The sequence below is a fragment of the Cricetulus griseus genome, assembly GCF_003668045.3.
Source record: "Cricetulus griseus strain 17A/GY chromosome 1 unlocalized genomic scaffold, alternate assembly CriGri-PICRH-1.0 chr1_0, whole genome shotgun sequence".
Lineage (NCBI taxonomy): Eukaryota > Metazoa > Chordata > Mammalia > Rodentia > Cricetidae > Cricetulus > Cricetulus griseus.
In genome coordinates this window covers 97,005,424-97,024,769 of record NW_023276806.1, presented here as the reverse complement: position 1 = coordinate 97,024,769, position 19,346 = coordinate 97,005,424, and the positions used below count along the sequence as shown (strand labels likewise).

The window sequence follows — 19,346 nt, the reverse complement described above, 5'->3', positions numbered from 1 at the left end:
AGTGACAACAACTAATTAGCAGTGTTTATAGAGTTATTGGGGTTTTAAAAATGGTTCATGGAGTTTTTATTGGGAGCATATGGAGTAGCAGCTGCAATGCAAACTATAATGTCAAAGCTATGTATTAGGCAACTATCAGAAAATGTACAATTATGAATGTCACAGCTTATTATTTTAGCAGCTTAATCCTAGTGCTAAAGAACATATCCTTACTTGGAAATAGGATTAGTTTACATGAGACGTCAGAAGATGAGGTCATTGGGCTCATTGCTCCTGTGTGGCTACGATTGGTTTCCTTATATGAGATGGTAGTTGATACAAAGTGAGGCACCCAGGAAAGTGTGTTGTGATGGCACAGGCTGAGACTGGAATGAGGTTCCTGCATGCCAAGGAATGCTAAGAGTTGACAGACATGTAGCAGACAGCAGGAAGAGGCAAGGGGAAGGTTGCTGTCATTGGCATCTAGATATTAGCCTGTGAGCTTCCAGAGCCAGGGGAAAGAACTGTGAGTCATTTTCTGTTGCCCAGTTCTTGGGCCTTTATAGAACAGCAAAAACAAAACAACCAAAAAGTACATTGTAACAAAATTACACAGGGCTGACAATGATACACTATGCAAATTTTTATAACAAGTTTACCAGTATCTGAGTCCTCAGAGAGTTATCAGTGAAGTTCCTATCTGTACCTCCAATCCTCAGGTCCATGTCCCTTAAAAAAAGTCTTACTGATGGCCATAGCTCTAAGCTGCCAGTAAATAATACCATAGGCTCTATGTTGTCTTTGCATAGCAGGTTATGATTGCCTCAGGATGCCCTGATGAAAGTTGTGCAAGCCAGGGCTTAAACTAGTGGAGTTTGTGTTCATTGCAAATGGAAATCCTGAAATGATTAAGCGAGAGGAAATGATCTATCTATCATTTTTAGGAACTTGATTTGGATCATTATAAAGAAAAAAGAATAAAAGAAAGTGGCAAGCCTGTGGTCAATAATCCTAGTGAGAAACTGGTACCCAGCAACAGCAGGGAGCTGTAGAGATGCACTGACAAGAACTGAGGTTTATGTAGATGCTGAGACTGCTGGCATTGGTGACAGTCAGGAGAGAGACTGAACAATGATGACAAAGCACCATCCCCTCTAGACACGTTGCCTCTCATTCTCTGCCTCCTGGAAATGATGTCAAGAATGGCCACCATGATCATTTTGTACAGTTTTGCCCGCATGTTCTCTTTGTGACTGTTCTAGTGAGAGCAGAGCAGACAGAACTCTCTAGGTGCCAGTTACTCTGTGAACCCTGCTATCTCCAAAACACATTTGTTTGTCTGTGTTGCAGACTAGACAGTTTCATTCCAACTTCAGTCAGCAGACAACTGATTCACGTAATAAATGATTACAGTTAATATTTTTCCCAGGATAGGCAAGGTAGTTTTCAAAGCTGTGCATTGTCAACAGCCAGTTGAAGGGAGAAACATCATAGAATGTGTTAGTCAGGGTTCTCTAGATGAACAGAACAGGCAACACAAATATATAGTAAAAGTAGATTTATTACATTGCCTTAGCCAACCAGAGTAGTCCAAAAACGGATGTCTCACACTGCAGAATCCAAGAACCCAGTAGTTGCTCAATCCAGGAGACTCAGTGCCTTGGTAGTTGCAATCTGGTGCCAAAACCTTGCAGAATTCCTGGTCTTCAGTCTATACTGGAAGGAAGTAAGTCTTTCTGTCTCTGTCTCTGTCTCTGTCTCTGTCTCTCTCTCTGTCTCTCTCTCTCTCTCTTTGTTGAGACAGAGACAGGGTTTCTCTTGTAGCCCTGGCTGTCCTTGAACTCATTCTGTAGACCAAGTTGGCTTTGAATTCAGAGACCTGCCTGCTTCTGCCTCGAAGGTACTGGGAATATCACAACCACATGGCTGAAATATTCATGTCTGTCTCTAATATTCAGGAAAGATTTAGCAGTGGCAGCACAGAAGAAATGGACTCCACAGCAAAAGTAAAGGCCAAGCCTATGTAAAAGTGAATAATTTGCCTTCTGTAATGTCCTGTTATATGGGCCCCTGCCAAAAGATGCCAGCCATATTCTTCTGACATAGATTAAGATAATCAAGGTAACCTCACAGCCGTGCCTGCAGGTCAATCAGATATGGACAGTGGCTTATTGAGACTTGCTCCAAGGTCATTCTAGGTTTTGTCAGGTTGATAGTTAAAAGCATGAGTCACCAAGAGCATCAGGGGATAATCTTAATTTGATCCTAAGATTAAAGTTGCTGTGTGTTTAAGCAAGGTAGGGTAGTGCTTGCCTTTAATCTCAGCACTCAGAAGATAGAAGCAGGTAGGTAGCTGTGGCTCAAGACCAGCCTGATCTACATATCAAGTTCCAAACCAGCCAGGGATAATTATGGAGACCCCATCTCAAAAGTCTGTTTATAAACCCACACGCATACATTTAAATATACATAGCCCATTGTCTGTTTTACTGAAATGCTTAGATTGGCATAAAGGGACTTCTACCAAGTGAAAATGACTTTAACTGTGGAAGGAGACTAGAATTGCTCCTCTGCTTTCTAAGTACTTATACAGTTTCATCTTCTCAGGTACAGGAAGTATACCATAGGACCCAGCTATTTCCCCCTGAGCATATACCCAGACAAGTCAATATCCTAACATAGAGATTTTTGTACCGCCATGTTTATTGCTGCTCTATTCTCTATAGCAAAGAATTGGAATCAACCTAATTGTCAATCAACAGATGAATGGGTAGTGAAACACACACATATATGTATGCATATATATATATATATATATGTTTTTACATGTTGTGATATATATATATATATATATATATATATATATATTCAGCTCTAAAGAAAAATGTAATCACAAAAATCTGCAGAAAAACAGATGGACTTAGAATATATAATATTAAATGAGGTCAGAAAGAAAAAACTTGCATGTTCTTCCTCAAATGCAGAATCTATCCAATAATATATGCATATGTGAGAACGAACCTGCATACAGGCACAGAATAGTAGGTAGAAAGAGAACAAGAAAGGCTAAGTAATAGGAGATGAGAGGGACTGGATGAAGGTGACAGACATGAGTTATGAAAGGGGATAGAAAGCTGATTTTTTTCTACTTCTAACCATGCCCTGGATTTCTCATTTTTGGTGGTGGATAAGTGCATAAAATATATTAGATAATGAAACATGTACAATCCACTGTGAAGTTACACAGTTTCCATTCTGGATGGCTATTCTAACTGCATAGAAGTTCATATGTGTGTATAGACATTGGTCTGTTTAATTGTAGTGTGTGATTTTATTTCCACTTTTTCATAATGAAGTTTTTTTTAAAGAAACAGGATCCCTGGGTGCTATATGAAAATATGCAGGGCAGAGGACAGAACACGATTGCACACCTTTATTTACTAAGGTTGCTTAGCATGCATGCTCATCTGCTCATGTCTGCTCTGGATTCTTGCCCTCATGGAGACAGAACCACTATTCAGCCTTTGACTTTAATGGAGATTAAAACACTGCTTCTGGATATGCTCATCTCTGTGTAGGAATTCTTGTTTGTTCATGGAGCCTGGGGCCTGGGAAGTCAGTCCTTAAACCTGGCATGAGCCATACCTCACCCTACTTCCCCTTATACTGTCCTAAGTTATTAAACACATGAAGAAACACTCAGGCATGGTCTCATAGATAGCCAATAAATTTCCTCCTCCCCATGTATATTTATTTAAAGAAAACTTTAGGCAGCATCCTAGAAATAGCTGCCATTTTCACAAATTATTTCCATTATTTTCTTATGCTCTCAGATGGGTAATGGTGAATGGCTGTGAGATCGTGCCAACCACTTCCCTTTGTAATTCTCAAAGGGCCGCCATTATCTAGTGATTATAGTTTCTGTCCACTTTGTTGGCTTTGTTTTCTAGGTTCAACGTATTTGTTTCTTTAGTTTTTGTTTGTTTGTTTGTTTGTTGAGACGGTGTCTCAGTGTGCAGACAAGGCTAGCCTAAAATTCTTGGTTTTCCTGTTTCAGACTCCTGCGTGCTTGGAGTACAGGCATGAATCACCAAGACCATATCAAGTTCAATAGTTTAATGGATTCAGTGTTGAGCTATCATCACCCTCCTTTTTAAGACTGCCTGGTATTTCCAGCCTCCTGTTTCTATTCACTTTCATTGCAAATCACCTTCTAAACCAATTTTGAACATAGACCCAGGAGTCTTTTAGGAAATGTAATCCTGGGCTTGTCTGACTAACATGATTAGTGGGAATTTGGCTACCCCTCACTGACACAGACATGGTATCCAAGGGATAGGACATCTTGAATCCCATTCTGAAAATGTTTGCTGTGCATATTTAATGGTAGTGATTAGGCAACCTGAAGACCACCTGGACAGTGCTTTGCACTCAGAACCTGAGGACTTTACTGACAGTGAAGGACAAGCTCTCATGCTTCTCAGTCTTTCTGATCATTCTTAAGACTTTTTTAATCATATTCTCAGATCTGATAAAAGATTCATTCATTTTGTTTTAAATTTTAAGAAAGCTACTGAAAATAACTTGCAAACTAGGGACTTGAACACTAGTTATGTTATGGACATTTCCTAGTTCTTGAGTTACTACTATTACTATGTTATTTTCTCATAAAAATCCTTTTCTACTAATTATTCTTTGTATGACATCTTACTTAAAATTTGGTTATAAAATTCTTCCTTTCTCTCAGTGGTTTTGACCTGATATTTTTATAATCACTAGATTGAATTGTATCTAATCATTAAGTATTTATTCCATTCACTATAACTATAATAGTTTCATTAGGCATCAATTACATTAAACCAGTGTTTACAAACTGTTAACATCTACAGAAGTCATACAATGCATTTGTTACTCAACGAGTGTAAAGTTGGGTTTGATACCCTGCATCGCTGACATGTTCCCAGTTAATGCCAGTGTCACTGGCCTCAGACCACACTGCAAAGAGCAAGGACATTGACTCAGGAGTTTCCAGAAGGAATATTTTCACAGATGCTAAGAGATGGTGACAGCTTGCTTCCCTTTCTACTGTATCTCTGCTAAGCCCACAATAAATTACAGCCTAGCCCAGGGATTTTGCCTCAGATTTTTCAATATGGTCTTTTCTAAACAGAAGCAGGTTATATTCACCAGCCAGCTTTTATATGCCAAAAGCCTGCCTGTTGTTTCAGGCTTAACTTGCTGCCTTGAATTTCTGGTGATGATTTACATTGAGTATTATCTCCCCTGCTTTCTGGATCTCCCTGTTTCAGAAGGTTGTATTAAGTTTCCTACAATACCACCCATCTTCAACATACAGTGAGTTCCCAGAAATGGACTTACTATTTACTGTAGACTGTGGTCTCTCTCTCTCCCAATTACCTAGCTAGAGTCTGATAGGAAGGGCTGACTTTCATCATGTTACCAAGCAGCATGGGGAAATGGGGCTTTGATTAATGAAGTAAATAGATGATATGAATATGCTCAGGGGGACTAGAGGAATTGTCTTCATTGTGGACACAACTGTAATTCCCTCTGGGAAACAGTCAGCCAGAGATGAAGGTCACTGGCAGCTTTGGAAGGATGTAAATGACTGATATAACAGTAATGATTTTTCAGTTATGGATAACATGGTTCATTGGAGCTCTCTGTGCTCAGAGAGCCCTGAAACCCTGTTATCAACATTATAAGACACACTTTTTGAAGAAACAAAATGAAATAAAAAACCCTGGTAGGAACACCCAGCCAGGCAAGGTGGTTTCCTCTAAAATATACATATTTTGCTCTTTTAGAAAATGTGGCTATAGTGCAAATTTTGAGTATGAGGTTTAAGCTAGAAAAATACATAATGAAAAGGGAAAATATAAAGGAAGAGCAAATACTAAATAAACTACATCAGACCAAAACATGAATGGTGCTGCACTCACTGTCTGCTGCCTTTCACTTACATTGTCTATAGTGAAAGTTTCAATTCCTGTCTATTCAGTGGGGGTTTGTTCAGTTGATTTAAGTGTTTTTAATGTACCTTTCAATTTTATTATTTCTCATAATTGTTCTTTATGCTGGGGATTTTAGTATTTTGCATTGTTGTTTTCAACTCATTCACATTGGCTCACAACTTATTTGTAAAAATAAGATGAGATACAGTAGTTTCCTCAGTGTCTTCAGTGATTTGAATCCTACGACTCAGTGGTTCTATAAATATGCAAAGGATCAGGCCTTTGAGATGTCTTAAAGGTTATTGAATGCAAATGATGGGAAATGTAAAGATAATTTTCAGTGTCCCTTTAATAAATATATAGGACCATTGTAAGCCTGAATGCTTATAATGTTTACTTATGAATGTTAATGGGATGGCTGGAGCTGTATGACAATTCCCTTCCCATAGGGGTTGGCTAGGGGCTGAACTGAAGCATGGACCTGTAGTGAAAATCACCTTCCCCTAGGCCAGGAGGGCATAGAGGGTGGTGGTTCCTGTGACAGGTTCTGCTTCAGGAAGATGGATGGAGGAGTTCAGGCTGCAGGGCCCCCAGCTTCCTGTAAACAATGCTATAGTGTCTGGCCAGTGCTTCCTTGCACGAACAAGCAGCTCAGTCAGTGAGAGTGTCAGTTCTCTGAAAGAGTCCTTCAGAAGGAACTGGAGAAAGCTGAGCAAATTTACAACCAGTAGAAACAAACCCAGAGAAGAAGTAAGGGATGTAGAAAGGAAAGAAGGGGAGGAATGGAGGATGACATCATCTACTTTAGCAATTGAAAGAGATTTTTATAAAAATAAATCCTGTAATACATGTCTCTCGGGTTCTGAGTTACCCCACTCAAGATGTTTTTTTCTAGTTCCTTCCATTTTACTTGCAAATTTCATAATTTCATTTTTCTTGACAGCTGAATAATATTCCATTGTGTAAATGTACTGCATTTTAATTATCCATTTTTAAATTTATGGACATCTAGGCAGTAGTTTTGAGCTATTATGAACAGAGCAGCAACGAACATTGATGAGCAAATTCCCTGCAATACAATGTAGAGACCTGAACATACAAAGACAACTGCTGTATGATTTATCTTATATGTATATAGATGTTAGCTTTCAGCTTTTGATATGTGTGCTACAATCCAAATATCAACAAAGGTTAGGTATCTAGTGAAGGATTAGGGGGAGTGGAAGATCATCCAGAAAGACAAAATAGCATTGAGTATTATAGAGAAATGAAGGGAAAAATAGAATAGGAGGACTGAACTGGTTGAGGGCAGGATAGAGGAGGAAATGTTGGGAGAGGTACAAATAACAATACAGGCCTTTAAAAGATCCATGTGGAAACCTACCACTATAGAAGGACCTTAAATTTTATATGTGCCTATTCAAAAGAATTATAAATGGAGTCACCAAAAGGGGAGACAGTGCCCCAGCTAGACATCTTATGCCACCAAGTAAAACCTCCAGTACCGGAAGTAAGTTATATCTTATTTAGTCCCAACACCCACATTGGCAGCTCACAATTGTCTGTAACTCAAGCTCTAGGGGATCCGATACACTCTTCTGCCTTCTGCACATATCAGGTACACATGTGGTGCACTTACATACATGTAGCCATACACATAAAAATAGAAAAAAACCCTAAATCTCAAGTGAACACTATAGCTTGACCAAGGGCCCATGTGTTTAAGGTTTAACCTCTAGCTTGTTTCTGTTGGAAGGGGGCCCTCAGGGTACTAATGTGGTACCCTTGTTCAATACCTCAGGGGTAGCAAAGGGTATGATGGAACATTCATTCTCTTCCACCATGACATATGACTTTGTCATCAACTGAAGGGAAGATGGCCAACTGATGATGGTCTGCAAACTCTAACATTGTGAGCTAAAATAAAGGTGGGGTCCCTTACCCTCTCATAAAACTTGGGTCAGGAGAGGGAAAACTGTGAGTGCTCAACTTCTTTTAGATTGTGTTGGCCCATCTCTATACCTTTTGTTCACTTTTCCTGAGTGTATAAATGTGTTATTCTATACTTACTCTCACAGTTGGTCTATTCATATGTGAAGACTGATGAGATTATAGCCATTTATAGTTATGGTTTTTCGATCTTCAGTGGGTTCAGTTGTGCCCTGCTAAGAACTTCTTAACAGGCTGCAGAGAGAGCTCAGTAGTTAGGAGACTTTTTGTGCTTACAGAGGACCCAGCATCCACATTGAGGTTCAAAGCCATTAGTAACTCCAGTTCTAGGAGACCCGATACCCTCATCTGGCCTGTGTGGTCATCAAATACACACATGATGCAATACATATATGCAAGCAAAACACACATAAATAAAGTGAATGAATCTTTTTAAAAACTTAAACAAAAGAAGTCTTTTAGCCTTGCTAAATTCTATGTTCTTTAAGAATATTTTGTCATGGGTAATGAAATAAATGTTACACTATTTGTGTATGTGGAAGGACCATGTGCAGCAGGTGGGGCTCTAGGGGGAGCAGAGCTTGTTAAGGGTCTGCCGTGCTCATGGTAAGAACTCTGCAATGCAGTGTAACAGAACTCTGCTTTAACTTTCGAAAGCCTGGCTTTGGTCAGAACAAAAAGAAAGTCTAGATTCCTTGATATAAATTGAAATTCTGCTTTCTACAGCAGCTTCAAGGCACTTAAATTACTCACAATAGAAAGAGAACACCCTCCTCACCACAGCCTGGAGGGCAAAGTCTCTTTTTATCTGTATTGACTTAACCCATGATCATAAAAATTCAATTTGTTTCATGTTGCTCTGCCCACTACATGTTCTGATTATTGAGTGTGCAGGACAAGCAGACCAACTGTCATTCATCTTAATCAACATGGCTGAACAGCACAGAGGCCGAATTGCTTTTTTTAAGTTAAGTTTATTTATTTTATATCTTGAATGCATTTTACCTTCCCTCCTCTACTCTCCCCTCTCCATTCCTCTCTGCGCACCCCCACAATCTACTTCTCTTTTGTTTCTGGTCAGAAAAGGGCAAGCCTCCTATGGATATCAACAAAACATGGCGTATCAAGTTGCAGTAAGTCTAAGCACCTCCCCATGTATTAAGACTGAGCAAGGCAACCCAATATGAGGAATAGGATCCCAAAAGCCAGTAAAAGAGTCAGAAACAGCCCCTGTTATCACTGTTAGGAGTTCCACAAGAAGACCAAGCTACACAACTGTCACATATATGCAGAAGGCCTAGGTCAGTTCTATCTCTGAGCCCCTGTGAGCCCAGGTTAGTTGTTTCTGTGGGTTCCCATGTGATGCCCCTGACCCCTCTGGCTCCTACAGTCCTTCCTCCCTCTCATCAGCAGGATTCCCTGAGCTTGACCTAATGTTCTTTTTATTCCCTGGGAAGCATCCTTTCTGGTTACCCAGGGATTGTTTGCTTGCATGCCATCAAAAAAGAGGCAGGACTATGTCTCACCTACAGGAGGTCTATATGGCTATGAACTGAGGAAGAAAAATGGGGGCTGTGGGGAAGGGAAAAAACAGCAAAGGCACAGTTGTCTAGTTTGCATGTAGAGAAAGCTATTTTGTAATGCCAACAGTCGTTCCTAACGGAGTTAAATGTCTGCCTCACTCAGAGCTACACTGCTGTTTCACAAACATACTGTACACCTCACCACCAGTGTAGGCTATAACCCCCCTGCTATGTCTTTCTTCTCTCTGAAAGGCATCCTTAACAACTGGACCCAGAAGGGGTAACTTCCTTTCCATTCATGTGATGCTGAGCTATCAGTCTCAGTGAAGAAACTCATGGGTGAAAATCTGGACAGTGTATTTAAACACTCCATACTGGTCTGAAATGTTGTATAGTTATAGGGACTTCTTACAGCTTTTCTGCCCTCCTCATTTAGAAGGAGAAAGCAGTATCTGTGCTGCATCTTATGCATGTTACTGGGGTAAAATGTTTGTGTAATTGATAATTGGTGTATATCATAAAATGTTAAGTGATTTTCCTACTAAATTCAGCTATGATGACTTTCATTGACTTGTTTATAATATTTTATGTTTATTTGCCTATTAACTGAACTGACTTGAATATATAATTGCTTTTATGATAACAAAACCATGCATGTTTATGACAGAAAATATTAAATAAGAAGCAAAATGAAAACCATGTGTAAGTCATGATAAATAACTAAACCAAGAAGTTGTGATATTAACAAATGCGTTTCATATCCTATGTGTATAGGTGCAGGGTGTGTGAGAGCCATCCTCTACACCTTTGGCTCACCCAGTGGCCTTCAGCTCACCCAGTTCATCCCCTCACAACCTTCAGCACTAAAGTTAAGGGGTCAAGGTCAAATTTTCCCCACATGGCACTGAACGGGAGATACCTGTCACCTGAGGACCCCTTTCTCCTGAGGGTGCTGAGGACACCCACTTAATGACTTATCTAGAAAGTGTGGCCACCCCTGCACAAAAGTCCCCTCCCCACCCAGTGGGAATGGATGGAGCAATGTCCCAAGCAGAACAGGATGTGAGTCACCAAAGTTTCACAGCCAGGGACACTTTTGGTTCAGATCCACTGGAATGGAAGCTGCTCAGGATTGCCTCTGGCAGCCAGGCTTTCTAGGGTGTCCTGGACTACTAGAGAGACCACAACTCAAACAAGAGCAACAACAACAGCAAAGCATTGTGTCTCACCTCTGGAATTATTTTAAATATCTAGCCATATTTTTTATGTAGTATATTCTATGTCTGTTGGATAGTTTTTGTGAACTTGGCACAAACCTAGACATACCTGGGAGGAGGGAATGTCAATTAAGAATCGCCTCCATCAGGTTGGGTTGTGGGAATGTCTGGGGAGCATTTTCTAAATTGCTAATTGATGTAGGAGGACCTACCCTGCTATGAGAACCATCTATGGGCAGGGGCTCTGGACTTTGTAAGAAAGACAGATGATCAAGCCAACAAATAGCATTCCTCAATGGTCTCTACCACCTCCAGGTTCCTTCCTTGGCTTCTCTGCGTAATGGACTCTAGTCTGTAAGCTAAATAAATAATCTCCTCCCCAAATTGCTTTTGTGGTCAGTGTTTTATCACAGCAACAGAGAATAAAACTAGGACACTGTGTATATTCTTATTCCTTCCCTCTGTCTTCACTTCAAGTGCTGGTACCCTGCTTTGACTCCATTTAAGTATACACACAGCATTATGCCTTGAGTCAAATAGGTGTTCATTATCTATTCTTTCTCAGAGTGACTTGGGTTTGATTATTTTACTCTAATATCAACTGAACTACAGCTTGTGTCTTTGAATTCTAATATTGCTTTACCAAAGAATGTATGGCTTATTTAAATTTTATTTAAAAATGAAGTAAGGAAAATGTTAAAGGTTGTCATTGTATTTTACTAAAACTACATGTTAAAGGGTAATGATGACTGTGAATTCTTCCTGGTGAACTGAGGTCATTACACATAACAGGGACTTAATTTTCATTGTCCTTTCCTCCTAGTTTGTTGCCCAGCCCAACTGCCAGCAGCTGCTCGCATCCCGCTGGTACGATGAGTTCCCAGGCTGGAGGAGAAGACACTGGGCAGTGAAGATGGTGACGTGTTTCATAATAGGACTGCTTTTCCCCGTCTTCTCCGTGTGCTACCTGATAGCTCCTAAAAGCCCACTTGGACTGTTCATCAGAAAGCCATTTATCAAGTTTATCTGCCACACAGCCTCCTATTTGACCTTTTTGTTCCTGCTGCTGCTTGCCTCTCAGCACATCGACAGGTCAGACTTGAACAGACAAGGTCCACCACCAACCATCGTGGAGTGGATGATATTACCGTGGGTCCTGGGTAAATGTGTTACTATAGAAAATATAATAACAAACGTGTTTCTGCCATGGAATTCTGTTGCTTAAAAAGAATATTCGCTAATGTTTGGGGCAGAGGGAGATTTCACTTAGGTCTGTGCCGTGATAGCTCTAAAACCTAATCTTTAAAACCAAAGAAACATTTTGCAAACTGTGGTGAGCTTGCTCCCAAATGCAGCCCAGGAAAGACAATCTTAGGGTACAGGATTGCAGGTGCTGATGACTCCAAGTCCCACAAATGACTCAGAGTTTGCGCCTTGCTTGTCGTTTGAATCTTTTTGACATGCCTCATTGGCCACACATATTCTCTTATTTTTCTCCTGTGCTGGCATCTGAACCCAGGGACTTTATAAGGGGAAGCAGATGCTCTGCCACTGACTGAGCAGTATCCCCATCCCCCAGTTTTCTTACATGCTTTCTACAAGACAAGTATGTATCTCTCTAAAGAACTACTGATTTTATATATATTATATTACAATATATGTCTATACATGCATACAATACACACATACACGCACACATATATACAGAGTATTTTAAAAACTTTATCTACTTTTTTTCTTTGAAAATTTTGTAGTTAGAAAAATTAGGAAATTAAACAATAGAGACCTTTCATGTTACCAGAGATAGATAATTCTTTTAGAACTGCTACAAATCAGAGTAGAAACCTTGTTTATTAATATTAAAAACTGTGTTTTTGTTCCTTCCTGTTACTGTAGCCAGGCTAAGAATTTGCATTTTAATTATCCCTTTCTGTATCCTACTGTGGTTTGTGGAGAAATCACATTTTCTCAGCTTAGCTCTTTGCTTGAGATCCCTGTGGTACCAGACCCAGCTCATTAGGAAACATGACAAATTTCGCAATTCACCATCTCAGGAGATCTGCTTGGGTTAACTTCAATACTGCAAGGAGACTAAAGTGAGGAATTAGCAGGGAGAAAGAAGACCAGCCTTCGGTCCTAAAGTTTATAATCAGCCTAAATAGTAGCTAGAAAAAAAGTACAGCAAAGGGGTGGTGGCACACACCTTTATCCCAGCACTCAGGAGGCAGAGGCCGGCAGATCTCTGTGAGTTTGAGGCCAGCCAGGTCTACAGAGTGAGTTCCAGGATAGGCTTCAAAGAAAGAAGAAAAAAAGTACAGTGACATGCGATTGGGTGTTTCACATGTCACTACTTTTTTATAAACACCATCTCAAGTGAATCTTAGAGTCAGTTCTAACTAATCTGATGTGCACACAATGTGTGTGTTTTTTAGGTTAAAAGGAAAGTTTCCATCTGGAATTCTTTAAGAAATCCTTAACAGCTTTGGAGTTGACAGTAAGATGAAATTATTGCTCTCCTCAAAATTATCTCATGGAAGGGACATATTTTATCTTAATTTTCCTCATAAAAACTTTTTATAATAATTCTTAACAAAACAATTAAGAGGTTCCATCTAAGTATTCATAACTTGCAATGCATATCTGAAAATCATGACATCCCAAGTGGATAGCACACCTTTTTTAGGAAAATACAGTTACAAATACAGTGTGTCATAAGCATATGCAGTATTTCAAGTCTTAGAATACCTTCAAAGAGCCAAAGGGCATGACTATTGCATAGCAAACTAAAGATACTTGGCCAGATGGACCTTAAATTTCATGGGAGGGGATGGGTAATAAATTAATGATCATAATTGCGAAAAATGGTAAATATTATAAAAGAAATATAAACACATAACTTCGAATAACATTTGTGGTTAAAATTGCACTGAGTGTTTGCTATATGTTAAATTCATAGCAGAATATTCCTTGACATGTGAATAAAATAAATGAGAGCTGAGTCACAGCTCAGTGGTTAACTGTATTATAATTTCAATTAACTGTATTACAATTCCAGCAGTCTGAAGTATCTGCTAGTGGCAACTTTTTCAAGATAATATAACTGCAGGGAGTTAATTGATCTAGGAACTTTTAGAGTGAAAAGATATTTCTTAGAATTAAAAAAAACATATGTGAATGATTATTTTACTTCAGCAGTAGGGCATATGATAAATGGTGTTTACATGTCAGGTAGACCTCTAAAAACAGTTATACTGTTGAACTGTGAGAGCCTCATCACTAAGACTGAGTCTGAAGCACTCTAAAGGATCCAGGTTTATAAGGCCTGTGAGCTGTTCCTGGGTTGCTTGAGCCATTACTGGGATTCTATGGAAAGTCTGCCTCTATGGGTCTTAAAATATAAGCAGTCACAAACCCTGAGGGTTTTCAGTGCCTTCATCCATAAAGGGAAAGGATTTTCACTGGAAGACATAAGCATGCCATTGAATCTACTGAGATGCCCTCATTAGGGAGAGAGAATTGCTGTTCTCACAAAGGGGCAGAAAACAGCATTAGGATAAGAGTGCTTAGACCTTTCTATGAACATGTGATATAGATTAAAAGGGTGTGGTCAGATTTGATGACTGTATCAGTGAGTCATGTATATTTTCTTGCCTGAAGCTGATAGCTAATGAAGTAAGGCATCTTTAATTTCATTTCCTTACCTAAACATCTCCTAATTAATGCATTATAAGGTTCTAGATTTATAAAACAGTAAGATAAAATGACTTGAGACTGGAGAGATGGCTTAGTGGGTAAGAGCTCTGGCTACTCCTGCAGAAGACCAGGGTTCAGTTCCTGGCACCACCATGGCAGCTCATAACCATCTGTAACTGCACTTCCAGGGAGATCTGATACTCTCTTCTGGCCTCTGCAGGCACTGCATATATATGGTGCATATACACACATGCAGGCAAACACTTAATACATATATAATAAAATTAAGGAAGACAAAAAAAGCTCCTTGAGATACTAGTTTTCAGACCTTCTCACAAGCCAGTTTGAGCTTATCCTCAAGATCAATCATAACAGGTAAATATATGCGGTAGCTTTTTATACTACACAAAATACATACATAAACATGTACATATACATATGCATATATACACTTACATATTCAACTTAGCAAAACTTGTGACAATTTTCTGTCATAAAAATTTATGACAATAGCATTTTGTTATAAAAGTAGCTCTTCAGTAAAAGTTGTCATATATTAAATGATGCTTTGCTCCTAAGAGGAGGGAAGATGGCTGTGCAGTGATTGGCATTAAGTCATGCCTAAGAATATGCCACAGTCAAACAGCATGTAAATCTATGCACTGTGAGCATGATGAGAAAGGTGAACTGAGGAGATGATGGAGCAGAGAGGAATCTCAGCTCTGTTAAAAATAGTGCCTGTTGAATTGCTAGCCACAAAGCAAGAAGTGCTCATAATATCCACATTACCCAGCTTGCCTGGATCTCAGGCCTCTTTAGCATTTTTTCTTTAGCTACATTGGTTTCTCATTTCCATCATTTGCTGAATAATTTATAGCTTAAAACATTGATATTAACAAGTCTGAAAATTTTCAACTGAGTCTGCCAAAAATGCAACATGGAATCAATAATGTTGATTTTATTCTCATCTTGAACCACTATATATATATATATATGTATATGTATATGTATATGTATGTATATATATGTATATGTATATACATATATGTACATAATTATTGTTCTTGTGACCATTTTTATTTTCATCTTTCGGTGCTAGGGAGTGGACCCAGGGTCTCTTGCAAGCTAAACATGTGTTCTATCACTGAGACACACTTCAGTGACCCATTTTTTCAAATAGTCACTCAGGTCATAGGACTCCAATGATTTTTACTTTCAGCCTTTCTTCTAAAACACCTAGGACCTCAATCAGCTCCAAGTGCTTTTATAAGAAACAAGCCTTTAGCTCTCTTCCATTCCTCCCCCTGACAAAATGCTCAAAGAAGTTTAGCAGTCAAGCTGCAGTCACGTATAGATCCAAAGACAGTGGTAGAACAGCCATTTCATATTTTAAAAGAACATTGCAATATTAAAAACAAACAAATAAACAATAAAAAACAGATAAGCATTGCAGTATGACACATTTGCCCCTTATCTTCCTGTTTGTGCTGCTAGGACTATTTAAAAACTATTTTCATATAGTTATGTACAGTAAACTATTAAGACATACACTATTTATAAATATTCCAATTGTTGTCTGTACACCTACTAAGTCACAGTAACTGAATTCTTTACTGGGGAAATACTAAACTCTGTCAGGTTGTGACAGTGCAGGTCAAATTTAACTCTCAAAGACAGATCTGCAGGCCTCCTGGGAATGTTGGTGCCTAGTGTAGATGCAAAGAGAGGAGCCTGGGAAAAGCAAACTAGACACCAAAACATATGGATGAAGGGAGAGAGGAAAGGTCAAAGACTTGGATGGTTATGTGATTAGTTTTCCTTAGTTTGAAATTACAATAATAGCTATCATTTCATAATGATATTAGATGCTAAAGAGGCTGAACAATTTAAGTGCACAGTCTCCTGCAGATGTCACAGTAACTCCATTCCATCTGGGATAAAGTAAATGATGGGACAGGCTTTCAGGAAGCTAGATTCCTTGTCCAAAACCAGGGGGCCAGCTGGTGTGTGTTAGTACATCAAATTCCAGAGCCTCCAAGCAAAGAACCTCAATTCTCTATGAGACATTGAGCCTGGAATGGGAGACACAGGATTACAGGAAACAAGAACTTCTACAACACTGAGCACAGTGTTTCTCCCATCTCCTTACACCTTTGCACAGGTACCATATGACTGAGCCATGTATGTCATTCATTTTTAGAGGTATAATGCAATCCAGGATGCACTTTAGCTTATGGCAATACTGAATATCATATTTGTACACGCTAAATCCTTTGTTCCTCCTTGGCACACTGCCGCTGTCATCCCCCAAATGTTCCGACTGGCCTATAACAATCTATGTGGCTCTCTAGTGCTGGAATAAGCAATGTCTTGTGGGCATGAAGGAAAGGAGGGATGGTGGAGGAGGGATGAAGGGAGAGAGGAAAGGAAGGAGAAGAAGCAGTGAAAGGGATTAAAGAAAATAAGGGCAAGGAGAAGAAAGGAGGGAGAGAGGAAGGGAGGGAGGGAGGGAGGGAGGGAGGGAGGGAGGGAGGGAGGGAGGGAGGGAGGGAGGGAGGGAGAGAAGAAGGGAGGGAGGGAAGAAAGGAAGTACTGTATATGTACATGCTTCCTTTCTAGTTTCAAAACGTCACTTTCTGGAACATAAAGTTAAGTTCCCTTGATTCTGAGAACATTATTAATAATTTCAACTTCTGTTGAGAGAGATACATTTGTACAGGTATTTTAGTCAATTGTTTCTAAAAATACTGAGAATGTATCTTAAGTGGAACATGGTAATTTTCATAGTCAAAAATGAATTTGCCCATTTAAAAAAAATGTATGTAGTGCAGCTTCTACTAGTCATTGAAAGGGTGCCTGGAGCAGAGAGGCATTTGTCTTCCCATCAGTCTCAGTTTCTTGATGTAATTTTCATGGAAGTGTTGAAATTAAAGAAGGTCCTATGGAAAGAATGCTGCCACATCACCCAAGCTTCCTAATTGATTATTAAATAATTATATGTAGATGTGAACTATCAGAACATTCATTCATCTGACATGGCATTCCTTTTAACCAAACTGAAAATATGGGCTTCCTTAATTTTGTCTCCCTACACTTTTCCTCTAATGCTGAATTAGTGCTGTGAAGACCACAATGACTACGGGTTTTCGAATGTCTTCAAATGCAGAGTAATCATCGACATTTGCATTACACCAGCCATTCTTGATAGTCTGCTGACGAAAGTCAGAACCACTGTGAATTATTTTGAGAAAATCGAGATTTGGAGTTAGCATCTTGCTTAGTTGATTCAGAAATTGCCAAGGTACTTAAACACTCTCGAGACTGAGAAACAATTATGGAAGAAAATTTTCATATAGATTTAGTTCTCACGACATTTATGAGAAACCCCACTCCTTAGAATCTAAATGCAAAGCAGTTTTACTTCTTCCAGCCATTCTATTGGGCTCCACTAAATAGAGAGTCTTTATCTATTTTGGATGAGATTGCTCTTAGATATTGATTTCTTGAAACCCTGATTTATTAAAATCTAAGACCAGCTTATTTTATTGTAACATTTTAAACTAACTCTTTGAGAATTCCATACAATGTATTTTCATCCCCACTTCTCTCATAATCCTCCCCAGAGCCACTCCCATCTTCCCCCAGATCCATCTCCACCTCTCAGCCCCACAATTTTGTGTCCTTTTTTCTTTTTTTCAGTAACCCATTAAGCCTTGTTTGTGCTGGCCATGTATTCCTGGGCATGGGTCCATCCACTGGGGCATGGTTGAGCTACCTTTACAAAAATCAACTCCCCCTCCCTCAAAAGCCAGCAACTAGCCACAGATCCCTAGTTAGGGGACAGGGGCTGTCTTTCCTGCTCCATGCTAGAATGCCAGTGAGCTTGATAGTATGCAAGTCTTGTGCAGGCAACCACAGCTGCTGCAGGTTCCTGAGCACAGAAGTCCTGTTGCACCCAGACAACTCTGTTTTGTCTGATTATTAGGATCTTTCCTCCCCGCTTCCATTGTGGTCCCTGAGCCCTAGGAGGGGTAGTGGTAGAGATGTCCCATTTGTGACTGACAGCTGCACTGGCATTCTCTGCACTTGAACCTGTTGTAAGTTTCTGTGTTAACCATTACACAAAGGTGCCTCTTCTCTGCTGAGGTCTGAGAACTGAACTAATGTGTGAGTATAGAGATAGTAATTTAGAAGGCAGTTGGATATAATGGCCATTTAGCAAAATAACAGTAGTGGGTTCACCCTCGGGGCCTTTGAGCTCCCCAGCCATGGGTTGTTAGTCAGGTCTACAATATCAGGTTCATGTCTCCTTCTGTGGAGTAGGCCTTGAATCCTATCAGCAAAAGACTGGTCTATTTTGAAAACTAAACTTAAAGCAGCTTTACAGGCTTTTTCTTCTTGGTGAAAGATTGGCTCATGTCTTGAACGACTTAGATGTGTTCATCTGCGTATGGCTCAGGCTTCAACTCCAATCCCAGTGCACAAAGATCTCTATTCTCTCCATTCCCATTGCCTTAGGGAAGATAGATGACAGCAGAAGTCTTCATTGACCAACTGGTACCCCAGCCATACCTCTTCCTGAATGTTCTGCTTTCTGGGAATCATTAAGTATCTGTGCCAGGCATGAGCATGCTGACCTTCTAGGGAAGTACCGTGCTCTCTAGATGGCCCTGTTGTGCCTGTGCACTGAAAGGTTCTCAGGATGGGATTCAGCTCCCTCTGACACCCTGTAGTCCCTCAACCTCTGTACCCTGCAGTCAGTCTGTATGATATTCTATGGCCCTGAATGTCTCTCTTGAGCATGGCAAGAAGAGACACACTCAACTTTTCCATGCATTATGTAGGACTTCACAAGAGTACTGCAAGTCCAGACACATGAAACAGTATGAGTTCAGGCTGCCACCAGCTGCCCCACTGACAAACAGCATGGTTTCCCCTTTTCCATGATGAACTGGACCAAGGAAGAGATATACCAGTTAACTATCAGGAAAATATCCTAGCAGGGAGTG

At 39.7% G+C, this 19,346-nt stretch overlaps 1 protein-coding gene across 6 annotated transcripts in view; it reads left to right on the top strand.

The window, feature by feature from the left end:
* The window catches only part of Trpc4 (transient receptor potential cation channel subfamily C member 4), a 123,780-nt gene that overhangs the window by 59,704 nt on the left and 44,730 nt on the right, over positions 1-19,346 (top strand). For all 6 annotated transcript variants that reach the window (XM_035451579.1, XM_035451578.1, XM_035451577.1 and 3 more), the window contains one exon: positions 11,468-11,804. In XM_035451579.1, the coding sequence (XP_035307470.1) occupies positions 11,468-11,804 (337 nt within the window). The remainder of the gene's footprint in view (positions 1-11,467; positions 11,805-19,346) is intronic.